Source organism: Arvicanthis niloticus, chromosome 2 (assembly GCF_011762505.2).
Source record: "Arvicanthis niloticus isolate mArvNil1 chromosome 2, mArvNil1.pat.X, whole genome shotgun sequence".
NCBI classification, from domain to species: Eukaryota; Metazoa; Chordata; class Mammalia; order Rodentia; family Muridae; genus Arvicanthis; species Arvicanthis niloticus.
The window spans coordinates 75,531,971-75,555,405 of NC_047659.1; the positions used below are offsets into that span (position 1 = coordinate 75,531,971).

General features: G+C 39.7%; 1 protein-coding gene and 1 long non-coding RNA gene across 2 annotated transcripts in view; both read right to left on the minus strand.

The window, feature by feature from the left end:
* The window catches only part of Pdhx (pyruvate dehydrogenase complex component X), a 54,436-nt gene that overhangs the window by 26,426 nt on the left and 4,575 nt on the right, over nucleotides 1–23,435 (minus strand). Inside the window, exon 2 of the mRNA XM_034495104.2 lies at nucleotides 11,684–11,764. Coding sequence (XP_034350995.1) covers nucleotides 11,684–11,764 — 81 coding nt within the window. The remainder of the gene's footprint in view (nucleotides 1–11,683; nucleotides 11,765–23,435) is intronic.
* Nucleotides 20,102–23,342, minus strand: LOC143441376 (uncharacterized). The gene is made up of 3 exons (XR_013108712.1): nucleotides 23,185–23,342; nucleotides 21,488–21,631; nucleotides 20,102–20,207 (listed from the first exon to the last, which is right to left on the minus strand). It is a non-coding gene; the product is annotated as an uncharacterized LOC143441376 (long non-coding RNA).

Here is a 23,435-nt window from a genome sequence, read left to right on the forward strand (position 1 = left end):
CACAGCCAGACAACAGCTAATGAACTGTCAAGTATTTTAAGGTATGTAAGGTTTACTAATAGTGGTTACTTTAAAGAGCTCTTACAAAATGTAGTTTAAAACAAGCAGACACAAATAGAAGGGATGGACACAGAAACCAGTGATCACTGAAGTGCTAACATGTCACCCACTTATAACGTAACACATAAGGATTAAAAAGTGAAATGAACTCTAAACATTAACAGCAAAGATGAGGAGAAGGCTTAGCGAGGGCTAACTGTGCTCACAACTCTGGTACAGTTAGAAGAAAAACTGAATTAATACTAGATCCAAATGGCAAAATGTAGGGATTTAAAAATACAAATAAAATCTTTAGCATTCAAAATTCAGGAAAAACAGGAAACAACAAAGCGACTGTCTAAAAGAAAGTGAGAGTAGAAGGGGGAAAAAAAGAATAAAAACAAAAATGTCTAAAAAATTATAGAAATCAGCCGAGGGCGTGAGCGATCACAGTATGGATATTATAGAAATCAGCCGAGGGCGTGAGCGATCACAGTGTGGATATTATAGAAATCAGCCGAGGGCGTGAGCCATCACAGTGTGGATATTATAGAAATCAGCCGAGGGCGTGAGCGATCACAGTGTGGATATTATAGAAATCAGCCGAGGGCATGAGCGATCACAGTATGGATATTATAGAAATCAGCCGAGGGCGTGAGCCATCACAGTGTGGATATTATAGAAATCAGCCGAGGGCGTGAGCCATCACAGTGTGGATATTATAGAAATCAGCCGAGGGCGTGAGCGATCACAGTGTGGATATTATAGAAATCAGCCGAGGGCGTGAGCGATCACAGTGTGGATATTATAGAAATCAGCCGAGGGCATGAGCCATCACAGTATGGATGGCTAGACTAAAGCCATCTATTACAGAGATTAGCAAAATGAACACAAAACTAAAATCTTTGCAAATGTGCCTTATAAGAGACAGACCAAAAACAAAACTGAATAAAAAATACAGAAGTAGAAAAGTATGAGGTATATAAACATACCCACTCATACACAGTTCCCAGCTGTATGCAGCAGAGATATCAACTGGCCGATACAGTAAGAGAATGCCAAAGAAAAACGTTAACATTAATACACCATGACATTTCAATGTAAGGAAATTTCTCTGTATACCAGAATGAACAACCAGGTGTTTTGACCTTGTTTACAGGAGCTCAGGACTACTAATATTAGTATTTTAATGAAGTAAATTTAGCTGTCAGATGATATTTTACCAAACACCTAACCTACCTCCTTTATCCCCAACAGGATGCTTCTAGCCAACAAATATTTATTGACAACCATGTTGTGCACTAAGGATGCAGTCGTGGGAAACAAGAGTGGGTTTGTTTGAATTTTTCTGACTCAAGAAACTCCTCATATCCTAGTAAAAAGTCAGCAGGGTAAGAAGTCAGCATGCTCTGGGAATATTCAGGAGGTCCTCTAATGTCTCTAGAAGGGAAGAGATGGTTCCTAGAACAAGAGGACAGCTCGGAGCCTGAGAAGATGAATGGGCAGTGCACTGCTGGGCTAGAAGGTGCACAGCAAGGGTTCTGGGACCACAGCAGGGTGCTTTAAGCAAGTGGCAAACAGACCAGGGGAACCAGTGGAGACTAGGTTGCAGAAAGGCAAGAACAGTGGAAGAGCTGCTACTCCAGCCTGCCTTTCTTGTGCATCTTTCACCAGGTGCTTCAAGAGAGGCCCCACCCCAATGTCTCTGTTGGAGCAATGGGAGAACCTACTAGACTGGGCAACTAGATGCACAGACAATAAACTCTGGCTGTAAAGAAAAAATTACTGTGGTTTTATTTTCCACACACATTTAAATTTCAACTACTTTTTAAGAAACACGGACAAACTTACTTTGGCCATGTAAGTTTCTGAGTTACTCAACTTACACACTTCAGTTGTTTCTGAATTCCTCTGCTAACTTGAAAAAAAAAAAATCACCAAGTGCATTAGGAAATGCTTTGCTGCCACTGTTGCTCTTTCATGTTTACTAGTCACAAACTTCATAACAGGAGAATTTATTTTGTGTATTCTACCATTCCCCAAGTTTCAGGTCAGTGCTCCCCTACTTAACTTTAGATGGAAATGCTTTGAGGGGCAGAGACTTCAGAAATCCTTAGTTCTTCATAAGGAAACATAAAATTGTTCTTTGTATTTACTTGGTTATAGTATTTGATTTGCAGCACATCTGTAACATCTGAAAAAGACATTTTTTTTCTTTCTAAAGCCACATCTCTCTCTAGTCACATAAAAGACTACGTCAGCAATATGAGTATGCTGAGGGAGCCAGAACACATAAAAGCAGGACGTAGAGTTTAAAAAGGAATTATTCCACTAGGAAGCACTGTCCGTAAAGATCAGGAGACTGAAGTTATTCTGAAATGATTAGTCATCACTGGCAGTGCACCCAGGACATTTGAGGACACGTGAGACTCTGTGATGAGTCCTAAAGATCCAAATCCACGGCTCTAGTACTGATTAGAGCTGACAAGCCTCTGCCAATCCCAGACACAAATGAGCTCCGCCAAGTTACTTACCTTTCTAACTTTCAGAAAGATTTTAAATATGTAGCTATAAAAAGTATCATGGACCTATAAGTTTTATGTTTACACTTCACATACACCTTTAAAAAACATTTTGCAACTTTCCTGTTAAAAATAAAGTTGCAGATATATTTCTAGCTAATAAGCCATTAATAATCAAAAATCAGGCTACCTCCCTATTTTACACTCTGTCATGTAAACAGATCATTAAGCAAACTTTCATGTACAAGACACACACAAGAATGAAAGGCACTAAGAAAGCCTACCCTACATTTTATGCCCAGCAGTTTATGTTCTAGGGTCATTTCTAGCTGAGGCTCACTGGTGGGTTCTCAGCATCACATAGCTGGCTGCAGAAGATGGCAGCTCCTCTGCTACCTGCACCATCTCCTCCTGGTCCATGTCAGTGCTGGAGGTAGAGCAGGCCTGGAGGAAGAGTGTGGGCCTCAGGAGGGGCCAGAGCAGAGGCCACTGCTCAGCACCAAAGCCAGCAGCATCGTCCTGATCCTCTGTCTACATGAGCAGCTGACAGAACTGAGGGTGAGTTCTACAGAGGCTTCCCTCTCCTAAACATGTCTCAAGCACAGTTATGGCAATGCTGATTGTATTAAATGCAATCCCCAGTCTCTTACACAACAATTTTATTCTACTGAAAGTGAAGACTAGACATCTGTTTCAAAGGTGTGTGTAGAGAACGGCCAGCTGTTACCTGTTCAGCAAGTAGGTCAGATCTGTATAAAGAGTAAGGGAAATGCGCTTGTCATTGCTACGGGGAGTCATGGTGACCATTATGCTGATAAAAGAAGCCAATCAGAAAAGCCTGTTTTCTCCTATGTTCTAGAAGAAATGTTGAGAAACCCTAAGTTTAACGATAGGACAGTCAGGTTGACAAGAGCTGGTGCTGAGAAAGGAGCAGCTACCTCAGACAGCAGGTATCTCTAGCATGAGAGAAATGCTCTACACTGAACTGAGGTGGCAGTCATCAGTATGCACTGAAAAGCGATGATGTTACAGTATGTAAGCTATTACCTTGATAAAACTGTCAAGATAGTTCACAAACTGTGAAATTTACTTTTCAAATTTTTCCACTTCAGCATCACAGACACATGGCCATACACAACAGAAGCCAAGGCCTCTGCTTCAGCTGATTCTACTCAGGTGACTCCAGGGTACTTACTCACACAGCGTGAAGAGCCCTTCAGAGCAACACTACGCTAGTTACAGATCATCGTACATCTTACATGAAAGTGGTGTGACACAATCACTGTTCTCAGTCGCACGGGGCAAGGAAGGGCATGAGGGCAGATTCTGAGCAGTCACATTCCCCACTCACTGCCTGCTCCATCTACGCCCTGCCCACCCTCGTCTCAGTCTGGTTTTGTTCTACACAGTAGAACACAGACTTTTACATGAAGTGGGAAACTCAAATCTTCTAAAATACACTTGACTTTTTAGTTGACGAATAACAAACTATGCTCACTTTAAATGGGAAACACTGAAATATACCCCCAAATAGGAAACTTCCAGTAGGGGTGGAATTATAGCTCAACTCATCTTTCAAGAGATTGGACATGTGAATACAGCCTAGAGTTTTCAAAGTATCTTCTCTAATTTTATGGTGTTTTTATTCAACCCTTAGGCTGAAATAAAATATAATATTGAATACAAAGCTACTATTCTGACTCATTCAAAAGATAGAGATAATTTATATGCTATTATCTTACTTTTCTGTAACTTAGAAAATGAAATGAGGATGAGTTCTGCTAGAATTCTAAAGCCAAGATAGAGCTTCACTCAGCTCACTCCAGGATGGATAGACAGTGGTGAATCCATGGCAGGATTCGCTGCACTCTGACCGTCTTAGCTTCCAACACACAACACACATGTACTCACAGTATTGTCTGACATGGCTGTAATTACAAAGCCTCAGACTTCTAGGAACCCTTAAAACTTATGAAGACTGCACTCTGTCACAGGGTATTAGATCATTATCTAGTTGTTCCTTGCAATTTCTACCTTCTTACATGTTTTAAGTTCTAAAATACTTGTTTTAAATCAGGCTTCACTATCAAAACAGAAACAGTGTATTAAAAACTACCTGTCAGAATATAAATTTGTTTTCAACACAAAATTAATTAACCCAGCCATTACAGACCTATTGCACTCACCATGTTAGTGCATGGTGAACAATCTTTAAAGGGCTTATGAATTACTAAGAAACTAGGACTAAGAATGGCCTCAATTACTTCCAGTATAACACCCCTGCCTTAAAAGCTGGGCTAATACAGAATTTAAGGAGCAAACTGCAGGGAAATAAGCTCCAGAAGATTAAAATGTATTGTGTGTCGTCCATGAAACAAGTGCACTGTTGGGAAGTAGAGCAGATGTCTGAACTGTATGCTTCCTGCCTCCTGACCACACTGTCCAGTCCCACTGAGGACCTCACCACACTGCTGGTGAGCCACAGTGTTCACATCTACCAGCCTAGAACTTCGCAAAGAGTGATGGAACCTAACCTTTTCAAGTCATTCTTTAGGGATGTCAACATCCTGCTGAAATGAATAAGGAAATAGCCAAAGCTCTAAGTCATAAGGAGAAAAAGCTAAAATAGACGCCCGTGGATCTTACTAGAAACGTAGAACTTTCTCAGCCACTGATAATTATTTTAAAAGATGTCAGAAGCCATGCAGAGCCAGTCCTCGAAGTGCTTCAGTGAAGCACTGGCTTTGGTTTATATGACTCCCAGAGTTCTAGAACGCACTGTCAGCTGGATTTTGGACATGTCTTGTCTTCCACCTCCTTAGTCCTATTGGATATGTCTCATTTTATTCTTCTCAGTCCCAACTGTTCTTTCTACTCTCCCATTGCTTTACCTTCCTATGTAGCATGAAAACTTTTGTTCGGCGGTTCACAAATCTGTGGGGTGTGTTTTGGGGAGCCAGCTGTTGTTCTGCATCCTCTGCTTCCTCCCTCTCAGGGTGTCCCGATGCCGCTGTGCACCAGGAGGCTGGAGAGATTTGTGGGCAGAAGCAGGGGTGGGGGAGGGTATTTAATGCTACAGTTCTTTACAGAAAGGCCTTCTCCCACGATCTTCAATGAAACAGCTCTCTTAGAAGATCTTAGCTTGTGTACATACCTTTATTCAGGGTGGGTTTATATGCATACACTTTATTACAGGTGAACCAGAGGTATATATGGATTTTGGAAAGTGGGAAAGAGTTTTCAGTGTAAACAAAAATCATTGGCTGGAGTTTAAAGTTTGTGAATGTCTCATTTGTAGGAAGAGACATTCCAGGAATCTCAGGTACTTGCTGGGTGGATCCTTATCAGGAAAAGAGGAAGTTTGCAGGTCTGCCAAGGACTATTCAGCCCTCTCATGTAGGATGTGGGGAGTCAGGATCCCCAGACAAGGTCAGAGAAGGAGAATCCCTGCTGGTAAAGGGAATCTTCCATTTTGAGCTGAACTCAGATGAACTATCCTGTCATGGGAGACTTCAACCTTTATCAGCAGGGTTTCCCCATACAAGGCTTCCATTCGTGTCTTATGACATCCTCACCCAACCTTCAACATTAGTCTTAATTTTATGGGCAACACTTCTCATGACTAGAACTTCCATTTGGCCCTTTTCTCTGCCTGGTGTTTTTTTATAGTGTGTCCATGTCATCATCTTTAATTCCTTCTCTTATATGTTTACTAAGTTCAAACTCACTTATTTTTGTTTGAGTTTAGTAATTCTAACCAATGGCAGATCCTGGAGGTCTACCTGCTGCTGGCTATGCTTACTGAGTTTCATTCCCAGACATCGTTAAGTTTGGGACTGAGTGCTCAGCAAATGGGACTTGACCTTGGGATCCTGCATGGGTTATAGGTTGTACCCCACCAGGATGGCTTCAAAGGTATTAATAACTGAGTACCCTTTGCCTCAGCCAGAGAGTTCTCACTCACAAAGTCCAAGTGCTGTAAAGCTGAAGCCCACGTTTCAAGGGAATGGGCATTCTCACTCCACAGAGAGAGCCAGACCAGCAATAACTCTGCTGCCACACAGCACTGAGCGCTACTCACACTGACAGCTCACACTATCAGCAACCCACTCCTGTGCCCAGACTCCACTTCCTGTAACAGGCTGAGTGAGCATCCTGCCTTCAATGCCTAATGCATCTCAAAACCGACCAGGCCCAAACCTGAATTTAACCACAGGTTTCCTTTTTCCTACCTCTCGACCAACTCACATCTCTGTCCCTTTCTCAGCAGTTCCAGGCCCAGGAGGGCACATGGCATGGCTCCACTTCCCACTCCTGGCTCTGGCTGAATTCTTGGAGTCTCTCATGTTTTAAGTCCATTTATTCTATAGGAACTAGTTAATCTGTAAAGCTTTCCAGGATCTTTGTCACATTCCACACTTTTGGATCTATCTAAGTGCTCACTAATTAACTGCTTACAGAGGCTGTCCAAACTGGTTATAACCAGGGAAAAAAACATACTAACACATTCCCCACAAAGAAAAGAGCTAAGCAATGCTACCAGTCAAATGAAACTTCCAAGACTCATCAGCCACAATGTACCATACCCCTTACTCCCACACCAGCCGGATCCATATGGCCAAACCTCTGCTGTGAGGCCCCCTTTTGCATTTCCTAGTACCCAGATTCCTTCAAAGAAAGGCAGTCCTGTTCTAAACCACCACCAAGCTCATTTGGCCAGGGTTCTCAACTAAATGCCTGCCAGCTCTCGTCCAGGTTTCCACACTTGTCATCATTAGTGAAAGTGACACCACGAATAGCTGGAGCTCCTGGAGTCAGAATAGAATCCTGTGAGACTTAGAATCCTTGCCCATGCCCTAAGTGCCACTTATGCTATTTGATGAACTCTAGACTGCACCATTTAATAGCAGTGTTTACTTTAAAGACACCTGTGCTAACTCCATCAATCACATGGGAACACCTTCCAAGTCCTGGCCAGAGCTAGTCCCATGCTCTTCCCTCTGTCCTTTTTAAACACTTGCTTGACCAGCCCCCAAGACAAACAGCAGGGAGCATGCCCCTGCTGGCCTACAATTTCTTGGTATATCTAGTGATTCTGAATATAGACTAAAGATCTGTTCTCTTTCCTTCAAAGATAAGCACTTTGGAGCATGAAGAAAGGGGATGGAAGTATAGTTTGAGAGTATAATAAGACGTTGGCCAGCGGAGAGTATCAGGAGGAGTTACTTTTACTACCAATGGAACAGTGACCAAAGGATGGAAAAAAGAACCGGAAAGCAGATTCCAGAAGACAGAGGGCCTTTCCCACCTTCCTTTACACCAATGTTACTGCTTTTACTTCTCTGACACAGAACCACACGACACATTCACCTCTTTGGCCTGGATATTCAGTCTTTTTTTTTTCTAAGCACCATACTAGACACTTGAGGTCTGGTGAAATGGCTGCTATACACAATAGGCAAGCACAACTTTTAAAACAGGTTTGTATCAAGTATTTTTATTTTATTTTATTTTATTTTATTTTATTTTATTTTTTTTTTTTTGGTTTTTCCAGACAGGGTTTCTGTGTGTAGCTTTGGCTGTCCTGAAACTCACTCTGTAGACCAGGCTGGCCTCGAATTCAGAAATCTGCCTGCCTCTGCCTCCCAAGTGCTAGCATTAAAGGCGTGCACCACCACTGCCCGGCTCAAGTATTCTTAATAACAGCAACAATCAAATTCATCTGGTGATTTGAAAAAAAACTAAAGAATGGTTTCTCACTTTAGAGTATACTGCAAAGGTACTAAGTACAACTTCTAAAGTATATATATCATTACAAAATTTCAAACACACATAGAAGTGGCAAGGAAAGTTAATGAAGTCATAGCGTAATGAGACTCATAACCAGCCTTGCATCCATACCTGTCTTTAACCTCAGAGCTTCCACCGGTATTACTTCAAACCCAATCACAGACATAGTATCATTTCAAGTCCTAACTCTTAGAGATAACTACAGCATCACTAAACTTCTTAAAAAAAAAAAAAAAAAAATGGCCCTTCAGAGCATTAAAATTCTAGCCATTTTTAAAACTTCTATTTGCTTGGATCATAGTCAATATAAAGTCTACACATGAGCTTTAGTCTCTCAAGTCTGTTATGGTTTGCATGCCACTCTTGAAATTATGTGTTCTAGAAGCTGGCCTGTAGCATTTCCTAGTCTGTGGGCTTGTTGACTACAGCTTTTGGCATCCTAAAACAGGTTTCACTTCCTGCTGATATCCGGGAACATGGCAGGCTTAAATTACGTACATTCAGTTCCCTTTCTGGTAGGCCTACTTCACAACAGGTGAGGTGTAACAACGTCAGGAAGCACAGACTGCCTGGCCGCCTCTCGTACCATGATGTAGCAACTGGACAATCACTAGCTACAGCTATGACTTCATAACAGACTGTACAGCGGTGGTACCCTGACTTAGAATGACTTTTACTTTTTCAACAGCTGAGGTATGCTGACAATAAGACATTTCTTCTCACTGATTATTTGGTTACCCTCAGCTACATTCAGTTGGGAGGAAAGATGGGGAGAAGTAGCTGTCTTTCCATTTATTACTAGTTTCAAAGTGAGTTCATTTCCTAGAATCCTCTCAAGTTTTTCAATTACTATTAGTTTTCAGTACTGAGAACTCAGAGTTCAAACACACCTTGTGTACACTCAAATGCCATTCATCATCCTTAGTGATCCTTCAATGACCCTATCTTTAGCTCCTGGAGTCTATAAAATGCCCTCTTAAGTTTTGGCATGTCCTTGCTTTCTGAAACAACAGGATACTCTAGGTTCACAGGCATACTTCCTGCTCCAGCAGTAGCCAATCTCCACCAGTTACACTACTGCAGTGGGAGCTGGGACTTAAGAGACTGAAGTGCAGATGCTTTGCAGTGGGTTAGTCTTTGTTTCTACACATTTTCAGGAAAGACCTTGACAATTATTATCATGGGGTCTTTATTTAATCTCTGCTATCATTCATCTGTTTTGTCTGTGACCCAGCCCAAAGTCCAGGTTACCCAGATCCATCTACCTCAATTATTCCTTTGATGTAGTCTGTAAAATACATATATGAGCCTGAAATTAAAGCCACCAACCCAACCATCATTATGTGATCACTCACCCTAACATGATCACTCACCCTAACAGTTCACCAATCCAACCATCATAACATGACCACTCACCCTAACAGTTCAGGACTGTTTTTGGAGCTCCTTCAGCTAGACTCTGTTAGGCATTTATAGGCAAGTTTATTGACATTTAAAATAGCCTTACCAGCAACAAGATACATGTTCACCAGTTTCAACTGTCTCAACATTAGGGCACTTTCACATTTTAATTTTAAGATCATACAAAATATGTATTTTTTCCTACGTCAAAGAGAAAAATAAATCTATATTCAGGGACATGCACCTTTTTGGCCTTGCTGTCTCCCCCATCTTGTCCTCTCCATTATAACTACTAACTGTCATTAAACTTTTCTCTCATCCTTTTCTGGGTGCTGATTCCATGCCCTCTCACCTGCTAGGCAAGTGCTCGACCACCGACTCTACCTACAGTCCTTCTACTGAGGCCTGGGCAACTGCCCTTCCTCTTTATGATGAGACACACTACCCTTGACTCTACCTTGATAATTTTCACTGAAGATCTCTCCACGTTAACAGGAGATACTGCTCACTTCGTTATAGTTATAGACGTTTTACAAGTTAACCAACAGTGCTCCTGACCAGCATCTGGGCTGCCTCCATTTTCTGCTAAACAGGCAATAAATAGCTTCACATGTGGTGCACTTTGTCTTAATTTTACCAGTGTAACAATGAGACAAGTCCCTGGGAATAGAGCTGCTCGGCCAAAGAGTAAATATAAATGTAATTTTTCATAGACACTGCAGATTCTCCGCATTGAGACTATTTTGCACTCCTGAGTATTTGAGAGCACTCACTTCCACCACTCCATCCATTGGTCAGATGGTCAAACTTCTATATTGTGCATATGATATTGAAACATGATATTAACCCACCTGTTCATATATTAAATTTTTTAGGAATAGTCATACTTTGTGGTACAAGCTACAAATACTGATTTTTTTCAGTTTGTTACTAGATTCTTTTTATTTGGCTTACGATGTTTCTGTTATACAAATTTATTATTATCACTATTACTTTGTTTTAGGTGTGTGTGTTTCATATGCACATATGCATGTGTACCTCATGTGTGTCTAGTGCCCATGGTAGCCAAAAGAAAGTGCTGGATCCCCGGAACTGGAGTTACCGACAGTTGTGAGCTACCATCTGGGTACTGGGACTCAAATTTGGATCTCCTGAAAGAACAGCCAGTGCTCTTAACTGCTGAGCATTTTCTCAAGCCCTACAAAAAATGTTTTTCATCAAATTTAACACTTATTGCCTCTTGCCTATAGATTCTGAGAGGCAGGGAATTTACCACACTGTTACTATCAAAGTTTCTCTTAGTACTTGTGGCAAATGTTTTTATTTTTATATGGTATCCACCTTATTGATAATTTAGTCTTGGCACAACACAAACGATGAATCTAATACTGTGTGTTTTCACACTTAAAACATCCTTGAGTATTACTGCCCTATTTTCTATTCAGTTCCACCAGTCTGTGTTTTGAAGCACCTACCACAGTTTTAACTGTAGAGGTTTAGGACCCAGTAACTAAACCTCTGTTCTCCACTGTTGTTTCTTTTTTGAGTTTCCCTTATATTATTTATTTATTTGTCCTTTCTATTGAAAGCACGTCCCCAGTTCCAGGAAAACATGCAGACACTTACAAGCACAATAAGGTGATAAGTTAAGCAACATGAGAATGATTTTGAATCTAAAAGCCATGAGAAGAGCTAAATTTCGGAAGGGAAAGCCTTTATTTCACCATTATGGACACTGAAAAGACTGGTTTAACATAGAAAACTCTTGATGTACTAATATGGTAAAGTGTTTATTTACACAAATCTATACCAACCAGCAAAGAAGCACACCTGCTTCCTTTCTATCATGAATTATGTAAAATACATGATGCTACAGGAACAAAATGATCAAATCATCATGCAGGGAAGACATCAGGAACACAGCTGCTCACCTTCCTTTTTCAGCCATTTCACAATGTTCCCTTGTTCCATTGTAGGAGACAGCGATGGCATTAGGATCTTAATAGGAGCCGCTGAAATTAAAAACAAAAGATTAACCAAACATGCACACAAAAATACTTCAAACCCACACTCACATACCAACACAAATATTACACACAGCAAGACACTATGCATACATACATTTGTTCTACTACACTCATGTACTATGACACACACATACAATGTCCCTCCATAATCTATTGAGAAAGGACACACACACCAAAGTGTATTGCAAATTGGAAATAAAGTGACTATGGAAAACAAAACATAAAGCTAATACTTAAATATTTAGAATACTTTCAGATCCCTTTTCATGGCTAAAAGATACAAAACAAAATCAAGACAGGGTTCTAATGTCCTACAGCAATATAATTGGGACAGATATAATAACTTCTAATCCTATGCTGTTCAATGTACAACTGTCCTTGCCAGTAGGAACAAGCAGGAACATTGGCCTTGTCAGGGATGATTGGGCAGGAAAACCTAGGACTTAAGCAAAATTTAGATCCCAATAGGTGCTGTAGAAACATCCCCTTGACCCATGAGACCTCTCAGTAAAGCATAATTAAGAAACTACTTTCTCCTCAGCTATCTAAAAGAGACACTACCTAATCACCCAGCATCCTTCCCAAGCATCTTCACCGTTTAGGACCTCATTGGAAGTGCATGAGTCTTATATAACTTATATAAAAGTTATTCTGGCAGAATACCAGAGCAACAAATGCCATTCCCAGAAGTCTTCCAGAATGTCTTTTGTCCTAATGAACTCTCAAGACTGTGGCACAGGCTGCACACATTCCAAACATGAAGAGGATAGATTACACTTTTCTTTGTTAATGTTATAGGGGTAAAATCAAGAAGATTTAACACAAATGTTTAAGGAAGTCAGATATTTCCTTTTGGAAACCAACTGATTTTACTGTAGTTTCAAATGGAAATGCCTATGGCTTCATAGTAAAGGCATTTTCAGTCCTTTCAAGTATACAATAGTCAGAGGAAAACTTCTGTCTGCTCTCCACTTCTCTCTGAAAGACCAGGAATAGCACGTATGCTATGTCTTCATTTTTTAAAAAATATTTTTTTTTGTTAATGGAAAATGTGTGTCTTCTCAGGTCTTCCATGGTCTGGGTGGTAACCAATTTCCTTCCAAAGGCAGGTCCACAGGTCTATTTCTTTCTGTTCCAATCACTGAAGCTCTGTAGGCTTGAGGCAGCAATTCATATACAACCTCCCACCCACAACCAAAAGGCCTGAAGTCTAATAAATACAGGGCTGGACTGAAAAATCCAACTACAGATGGCCACATTCCAATCAAGCCATCAGTGTTTAGACTCTACCTGTTCATTCAATCTCTATTTGCCTGACTGTAAGTTGGTATCTTCTTAAAAAGCTAGAAAAGTAGAATGACCACGACTAATGGCTGAACGATGAGAGTCTAAACTACATGTCCTATGAGCATTCACATTTTCAATGAAAAGACTGCAGTGCAGACTCCCTGCCTAACTCAAGGCTAGCCTCTACTATGCTATGGTACTTTGTATCTTTGTGTCCCTTAATGCCTGTTAAATGCAATTCATCATTTAACCACTGGTAGCTTAGGGACCAACCACAGCAAACCAGACATATCAACTCCACATAAGCATTCTTTGTAAGTATAACAAAATGCCTAATGTACCTTTACCTTGGGCATATAGAACTGCAGCATTAAGAAAGCACTTTTACAAACGATAATGAGTGTTTCAAATACACCAGAGAGCAGCTAATCTCAACCTATCTCGAGAGAACAGATATGGATATGTGCTGGAGAGCTAGCTTAGTGCTTAAGAGCATAAACGGGATACACAGATATACATGGTGTTAGAACTGCCATACACACAAAATAAACAATTTTAATTTAAAAAACGAGGGGGGAAATTCAGTGGTTCTAACTCCACTACGAGCAACGAGACTAGAGAGCACAGGCATTCAGCTCTTGTCTACTCTGGCTTTCGTTAACTATCACCAATAATTTCACTTAATTCCAAACTGAAATCTAGTCAAGATAAAAATTACAACTACAAAACAGCTCTAAAAGTCTTTTTCTTAGCCAAACAAATCTTTGTGCACTAAAAGAATTAGGATTCTAGATAGGTGGAAATGATGAAAGGGTCCGTGTACCACCTCAATACACTGTTATCTACCTATGAGGAGACCATCAGAGTCTTAAGTAAAGAGGACGTACGGGGGTCTGCTTAGAGCAAACACACACGCACAAGGTGTAATTCCAAACTGCAGTGTTTGGACACTTGAAGTAATGAAAAATGTCAGCAAGTGTTCAAAAGCTAATACATGAAACACATTTTGAAGTAATAAAATGAGTTTTTAAATCTCTAATTATGGAGGAGTTGATTACGTTTTTCATGGCTTACTAAACAAATGAAGACAACTGCTAAGGATGTTAACAAGCTCAACTCTCAATATTTATTTTTTAAACTCATAGAGACAAATCTGCTTGGAAATATAAGAAGGCAACTAACTCTTACTCCTAAACAGGCAAGAAGCAAGCCTCAATCTAAAAGCATGGCTTTTTTTAAAAGTCTCAATATGTCGCTCTTATTAAAAAGCTCAAATCTGGCATTACGGGAAAGAATATGTCATGAGCATACATATACTAATCTGCCAAACAGAATTCCACTTCAGAGAGGTGAAATGAAAGGACACGGTGCTCCCACAATAAGATCTCAATTTGTGACAAAAATTAAATCAGTTTTCTCAAAAAAGACTCTCCTGTATTTTCCCATTTGGTTCCAATGCCATCATACAGCTCCTGTTACTAATCTATGATAATCTCTCCCCGAGAGTCCTTCACGTTTCCATTCTCTGACATTACAGACTATATTAGGAAATGTCAGCATTTATTAAGCATTATTTTCCAAAGTACATTAAGAACTCCAACATTTTTATTTTAAACGTAAAACAAATCGTAACCACTATTCTCGCAGTCACCCTTTACGGGTGAAATGGAATTGCTTCCCTGAATGATGACAATAAAATGTAAAACCCCTGCAGTAGATCACTGCCCTTACTCTCCATGAAGGTGACAAAACCCAAACAAAGATGTTGGACGCTGCCATTACTCAGTGCTGTCTCTTGACTGATTGTGCTGCCTTACTACAGAGAGTAAGATGTGCCTTATATTCTGAGCATTCCACAGACTTCCTGCTAGAAATGCCATTTCAAACCAGGAACATTAACTTATTAACAAGAGTACATGTTTCGTCCTAATAGATCTTCTGTGAATGGAACATTATACACTTCTTTCCCAGAGGTATATTTTTTTCTTGATAGAGAAAGTATACAATCATAAACTAGGCTTTAGGTATCAGTACTGCCTGTCCTATGTGGCTGCTATCCATACTTGAAAACAGTCGGTGCTTCTTTAGCCCCTGGAAGGGATTAAGCTGCACCTATGCTTTTCATCTGAATAGATAGTATTTACAGACCCCCTCTTCATGCCAGCAAGCAATACATTCCACACTCCTGTCCCAGTGAGAAGGCTGGGATGTGCACCATTTCCTACTAATATCCACTTCCAAACTGTGAGTGGACAGAGGAAATATGCTCAACTGGCTATACAAGTTTACATAAAATAATACTTAACCATATTTAATATTTTGCTAGAATTTAACCTTTTGTAGTGGTTCATTGCTTATTCATTTTTATAAAGCAGTTAAATTATTTCAAACTGGCTGGCAAGTGAGCCAATATACAGAAATTATAAAACATTAAAAATATTAAGATGATATGGTGTTATTTGTTTTTAGTATTTTACTTTGAAACATTAACTTTTAAGAGCAAATGTCTCACAAACCATTACAACTATTTTACTGTCTCATAAGAACAACACAATAAGTGACATTGGAATGCTGTTGTTTGATATACAATATGAGCTGTATAAACAATTTATCACCAAATTCAAGTAATTTCTACAGTTCTTTTAAATCTATTCTGTCAATTTTCCAACAGCAAAATTCTGACTTTAATTTTAAATGTGGCACAATAATCTGATTCTAATTTATTTTCTCTAATGTATATTTTTATCCTGGCAACAAAACTCATATTTCAGCAAAATCAATTATACTGCAGATTTAAGTTCATAACATATACAGGCATTCTAAAAATTTGATGGATTAACAGAAAAATTAACATAAACAAACTCTTAAAATACAAATGCAGAACAAATTTCTTCATGGTATTAGTGTGAAGTAGATCTAAGCTCATTACAATAACAAAAGAATTTAAAGACAAAGGTACATCCAAGAGACACACTCCAGCCCATTTACTGAACTGTAACCTAAGCACACAAAAACCATGAAATGAATAGGCAAAGACAAAAGTAAATTGCCCAGTATTCTCAGCTCCAAAGCAGGAACTCACTAATAAAATGCATCTTTAAAATTGCTTTACAAATAAAGCAATCCTGCCATCTGCAGGCTGAATGGAATACAGCAGAACAAAGAGCACCTAAATGCTCTGTAGTATTCTAGAACATCACAATTGCTTCCTGGAGTGATGAAAGTTGGAGTCACAGGTGTCCTTCACCTTCCCAGCCTGAACTCACACTCTCCTCCACCCATAATCAGTCAGCTAAGCTACACTGACTCCAGGATCTGCTCTATTTCATCTCTACACTAACTGTGTCTCTCATTAAAATCACTGACAAATGTTTTACCTTCAATATTAGTGAAATTCGGAGTTTGTCAAATACCCATGGAGTGGTCTGTTTTGCCAGCCTAGGCAAAACCAGAATTTTGACCTCAAAGGGGTTACATATATTTTAGATGGAAATATTTTCAGACTATCCCAAGAGAATACTTTAAGAATCTGTATTCCTCCTAAACAGAACACCAATGGCTTATGCTCTAAGATCTACAATAGAATGGAACCTCTAGAATTGCAAAGCTTCTGTAAGGCAAGGGACACTGTCAATAGGACAAAACAGCAACCAACAGATTGTGAAAAGATCGTTACCAATCCTACATTCGATAGAGGGCTAATATCCAATATATACAAAGAACTCAAGGAGTTAGACTCCAGAGAACCAAATAACCCTATTAAAAACATGGGGTACAGAGCTAAACAAAGAATTCTCAACTGAGGAATACTGAATGGCCAAGAAGCACCTAAAGAAATATTCAACATCCTTAGTCATAAGGGAAATGCAAATTAAAACAACCCTGAGATTCCACCTCACATCAGTCAGAATGGCTAAAACTCAGGTGACAGCAGATGCTGGAGAGGATGTAGAGAAAGAGGAACACTCGTCCATTGTTGGTGAGATTGCAAGCTGGTACAACTACTGTGGAAATCAGTCTGGTGGTTCCTCAGAAAACTGGACATAGTACCACCTGAAGACCCAGCTATACCACTCCTGGGCATATACCCAGAAGATGCTCCAACATATAACAAGGACATACGCTCCACTATGTCCATAGCAGCCTTATTTATAATAGCCAGAAGCTGGAAAGAACCCAGATGTCCTTCAACAGAGGAATGGATACAGAAAATGTGGTACATTTACACAATGGAGTACTACTCAGCTATTAAAAACAATGGCTTCATGAAATTCTTAGGCAAATGAAACTAGAAAGTAATCATCCTAAGTGAGGTAACCCAGTCACAAAAGAGCATACATGGTATTTACTCACTGATTAAGTGGATATCAGCCCAAAAGCTTGGAATACCCAAGATACAATTCACAGACCATATGAAGCTCAAGAAGGAAGACCAAAGTGTGGATGCTTCAGTCCTTCTTAGAAGGGGCAACAAAATACTTATGGGAGGAAATAGGGAGACAAAGTATGGAAAAAGATTGAAGGAAAGGCCATCCAGAGACTGCCCCACCTGGAGATCCATCCCATATACAGACACCAAACCCAGACACTATTGTAGATACCAAGAAGTGCTTGCTGACAAGAGCCTGATATAGCTGTCTTCTGAGAGGCTCTGCCAGAGCCTGACAAATACAGAGGCAGATGCAGAGCATGGGGTCCCCAAAGGAGGAGTTAGAGAAAGGACTGAAGGAGCTGAAGGGGTTTGGAACCCCATAGGAAGAACAAGGATATCAACCAACCAGACCCACCAGAGCTCCCAGGGACTAAACCACCAACTAAAGAGTACACATGGAATGACCCATGGCTCCAGCTTCATATGTAGCAGCCTTGTGAGACATCAATGAGAGAGGCCCTTGGTCCTGTGAAGACTTGATGCCCCAGTGTAGTGGAATGCCAGGGTGGGGAGGCAGGAGTGGGTAGGTATGTGGGTGGGGGAACACCCTCATAGAATCAGGGGGAGGGGAGACAGGGGGTTTCTGGAGGGGAAAGGGAATAACATTTGAAATGTAAATAAATAAAATATCCAATAAAAATGATAAATAAATAAATAAAAGTCTGTACTCCAGTGAATTAGAAAACCTTAAAGAAATGGATAAATTTCTGGACTCAGCCAAACCACCAAAAAGTCAAATGAGGCTATTGAAATAATAATAATGATAATAACAGCAACAACCACAACAACAGTAGTAGGAGTAAGCCAGGGCCAGATGAATTCACAGAATTCTGTCAGCCATTCGAAAAGATCTGCAGTCAGTTCTTAACTATTTGAAAAAAACAGCAGCAGAAGGAACACTCTCTCATTCTAGTATCAAAACCTGGTAAAGACACAGAAAAAAAAAAAAAAAACAAAAACAAAAAAAACAACTCTAAACCAATATTCCTGATTTAAAAAAAAAAAGATTCAAAAATGTTTGATAAAATACTTACAAACAGAAAGCAGACAGGCATTTAAAAAGACCATTCACTATAACCAAGTTGGCTTTATCCCTGAAATGCCGGAATGTCTCAATATATGCAAGTCAATGAACGTAATAAACCACATAAGTGGACTTAATAGACACAGACAAATCCTTTAACAAAATCCAACATGCCTTCTTAATAAAACTATTAAGGAGAATTTAAGACTAGAGGGAATATATCTCAACATAATAAAAGCTATATCTGAGAAACCCATAGCCAACATCATCATAAATGGAAAAAAGTTTGAAGCAATTCTACCTGAGTCATGAGTGAGACAGGGATGTCACTCTCCCCGCTCTTTTAAATAATATACTTGAAGTGGTAGCTGGAGCAATAAGGCAAAAGAAGGAAATGAAAGAAATAGAAATGGAGAAAGAAGTCAGACCATCCCTATCTGCAGAGGACATGATACTATACATTAGAGATCCCCAAACTTCTACCAGAAAACTTCTAGAAATGATAAATCCAGCAATGTGGCAGGATACAGAATCAGCTTGCACAAATCCATAGCTTTGCTATATATCATCAACAAACATACAGAGAGAAGGATCCCTGACACATTCCCATTCACAATAGCCTCAAAGAAAATAAAATAAATATAAACCTAACCAAGTAAATAACGAACCTCTACAGTGAAAACTCTAAGCCACTAAAAAAAAGAGATAAAGACACTAGAAAATGGAAAGACAACCCACTCATGGACTGGAAGAATTAATATTGTGAAAATGACCATTTTACCACAAGCTATTTAAAGATTCAATACAACTCCAATCAAATATCCATCTCATTTTTCACAGAAATAGAAAAACTATCCTAAAATCCATATGGAACCACAAAAGGCAAAATAACCCTGAACAAGAAGAGCAATGCTGGAAGGACCGCGTTTCCAGACCTTAACATGTACTTCAGAGCCACAGTGATAAAAACCATATACCAGCACAAAAAAGACCCACACCCGAACCCATGTAACTCCAGCACTTAATATCTGACAAAGATGCCAAAAACATAAGCTAGAGAAAAGAAAACATCTTCAACAAATGGTGCTGGGGAAACAGAATGTCCGTAGGAAATTAGACAGTTATCCAACACCTTGGACAAAACCTATCTCCAAATGGATCAAAGAGTTAACTGTAAAACCTGAAATACTGAAACTGCTGAGAGAAAACATAGGCAATCCCCTACATGATAAAGGCACAGGAAAGGGTCTCCTAACAGGAGTCCATTTGCCCAGGATTTAAGACCAACAACTGACAAATGGAAACTCAGAAAATTAAAAAGCTGAAAAAAACAAGAAGCCCAGAGAACAGGAAAGAATCTTTGCTAGTTGTTTCTCTGACAGAGGATTAGTATTTTCACAGAAGATAGATGTGCTCATTTTAACATAAACATTAAATCTTGATTGAATATCTGACAGACAGACATACATCTTCAGTTCAAGGTTAGCTGGCAACCACTGCTTTAGGCAGTGGGGACAGCACCTTGAACTAAATGGCACCCTGAATTCATAAAAATGTCACTAAATTCTCCTCCAATTACCTTTTAGAATATACTGTTTCCCATTTGGATTCTCTCAATTATATGGAAAGACTTGAAAGAAAGGTATTTAAATGATGAGGAAAGTTCTTCCTCTTGAGGAAAGAGTCTGAGCAAAAGAAAGCAGAGGCAAAATGTTTATGTTTAGGGACAGGTGGTCTTATAGATACTAAATGCATGAGTGACCTTAAACCACACCTAGATCTGAGTCAAGACTTCCAATAACTGGGCATACTGTGGTCTCTTATATACATGGATCACCTAACCATTTATTTAAAATTGAAATTTCTATATTAAAATATCTTTCCGGTTCTCAGATTTATTTGGTAGGTTTGCAAAGCAGCACGAATACTCTATAAAAAATAGCCAAGGTGTCCCTGGAATCAGGGTGGGTGGTTTTTACTGGTAATTGGAGGTAGGATCCAAGTCCCTTTGAAATACAAAATTTTGCAAATCAGCATTTTTTTTCCTAAAAAAGGTGTGTGTGTGGGGGGGGGATAACTTTGTGTCAGTTTTCAAAGATATGTGCCCCTCTCAAAACCAGTGCCAGTAAATTCCCCACAAGACTGCCTTGGATGCTTGCTTGCCAAGGTCAGATCTCCCCTAGAAATGTTTCTGTAATGGAAAAAAGGTCTTATGCAGTAACAGAAAAGTGGGGAGCAGATACCAGCCACAGTAAACATATTGCTTACCACAAGGTCATTAACACAGCTCATTTCCTTTAAACAATCTGTTGATACCCTAGCACCATCAGTGGGTAGAAGGAACTGAACCCAAGGCCTTGTGTTGAGAGAGAATTTCATTATGTACTCCAGGCTGGCTGAAAACTCCCCGTCCTTCATCCCCCTGCCTCCACCACCATCTTATTGACTGTTTCATACACTTTTACAAAGTAGCCAATGCACATTTTAAAGAAGACTGCTAGGAAGGGTTACACAGTTTCATACAGTAGAATCTGTATCCTCACACTGAATACTCCAAGTTTCCAGAAGAGCTTCCACTGGCTGGGATGGACTGCTTGGCATTACAACCATGAAAAGTAAAAATTTAAATGTATCCCAGTTTATTCTGCAATCTTGCAACAAGGGCAAAAAGAAATCATCACCCCACTTACTTTAGCAAAAGAAATGGACATGGGTGTCAGAGTCAAGGGTCTACACATTTTGTTAAAAGCAAGTAAGGCTCAAGGAAACACACTAAGGAGGCAAATTAGAAACCTATGAATGTTATGACAATTTTGGAGTTTGGGTTTCTTTGAAGACATAGAAGTATTATAAGAATATGTTCTCATTTTAATCCCAGGTGTGCGATTGGGGCTGCTTTGGGCTGTCTGAAGCAGCAGCAGCTAACTATGATTTGCCTTGTGCTTTAGCAGAAATGTGATTTTACCAGCTGAAGATACTTTCTGCAACTGTGTGACATTTGGAACTCTGGAGACTTTTCAGAAGATACATCAAAGCTAAGGCCCCAAGAGACGGGGTAGGTTGTTGGTTGGATGTTGGCTGGTGTTGGTCATGGTTTGATAAGAAATAGCTGCACAAAGAAGAAAAAACATGAAGATTAGCTATCTTGACAATGAAGATAAAACTTGCCCCAAGGAATTCCACACTCTTAATCAGCAGAAAGTACTCTAATGTCACACCCTTTCTGATTCCTGATTCTGCTGAGAGCTCTTTCCTTTCCTCTCTTCTGTTCTTCTCTCCTATCTAGTGTTAGGGAGTTGAAAGTGTATGAAAGGGATGGAGAAGGGTGGAAGAAATAAAGAACCCACCAAGTAGCTAAAGACCAATATCACATGACAGCAAGACAGAAACATCTCCACACTATGCTGAGTAATTCTGATACTGCTCTTGTACTCTATAAATGCATTTTTCCAAACGTATGTTAAATTATCATTACCTCAGGACTGTTATCAAAGTACTATTACACAATGTGGTTTGTATGTCTCACTCCCAATACAAAGAAAAGGCACAAGTGTTCTCTTAGGATAAACACAGTGACTAAAATGTCAGCATCTAGAGCTACTCTGCTGTATATGACCCAGGTATGAATGGTGGCTTTGGTGTCAGACAAACAGGTTGAAATGGATTATCGCTGGAGCATATACCATGGATGGAGATGAGTTGGTTCATGTTAATTATTGGGAAAACTGCAGTGTAAGGGAAGCTCTCAGTGAATATTATATTACTTCTGAACCCACTTCCCAACTGTTTTTGCTATCCAAGTCTCATTTTAAAACTGTATTTTGTATTAAATTTTGACAATTTTATATCTGCATAAAATGTGTTTTTAATATACTCACCTCCTACTCCTCCCTCTAAACTCCTTTTGAACCCTCATTCTCTACCACTCAGACTCAAGCACTTTTCTTTTCACCCATGGAGTCCAATGTGTGCTGCCCACATACAATTAGGTATGGGGCCATCCACTGGATTGAGGTCAACCTACTATGAACTAAACCCTAAAGAAGTTTCCTCATCTAACAGCCATCAACTGACAATAGTAACTGAGTGGCCCCCACTCCCATGCTGGAATGCTGACTGGCCTGACCTCATATAGATCCTAGATAGGCAACTTCAGGGCTATGACTTCAGGAGTGCAGTGGTCCCCTTGGACCCAGAAGACACTGTTTTCACTCAATCTTTTCTGATTCATTATCATTTACACACACCTCCACCAAGGCTCATTTCTATGTTTTTAGTGAACAATTAAGAGCTCAAAGTTGGTGACTTTTTAATCAAAGTAAATTCAATTATTACTGAGTCAGTAACTGGTCCATGAATTAGTTCTGCCCAATGCAACACAAGGGGATTTGGTATCTTGGGTTTGGGTTTGACTTCCTCTTTTTAAGAAGACATTAATGCTATCCATCATGGGGGCACTACTCTTCTGGTTTCACCTAATTCTAACCTTCCCAGAGACTACCCCAAATACCATTATCCAGTAGATTTGGGTGTTTAGTTTCCAACATAAAAGTTTTTGGAGAACATATTCAAATTCTAGCTGTGTACATGAAAAGAATGAGTAGAGGTGATTGCAAAACCCAAGCAACATTCCACCTTGATGCCTGAGGAAATGCTTAATACCTTAGTAAAATTCAAGTCTCTGGCTGGTGAGCTGGCTCAACAGGTAAAGGAGCTTTCAGCCAAGAACAATGGCCTGAGTGCAGACCCTGGAACCCAATGATGGAAGGAGAGAACAGAATCCCACAAGTTGTCCTCTGACCTCCAATACATGCTCTGGCACTCCTATCCTTAACCAAATAAAAGAATAAATATAGTGAAAAATGTAATCCAAATCCTATCTTTTCTAAAAATCATAACAGAGAAACTCCAAT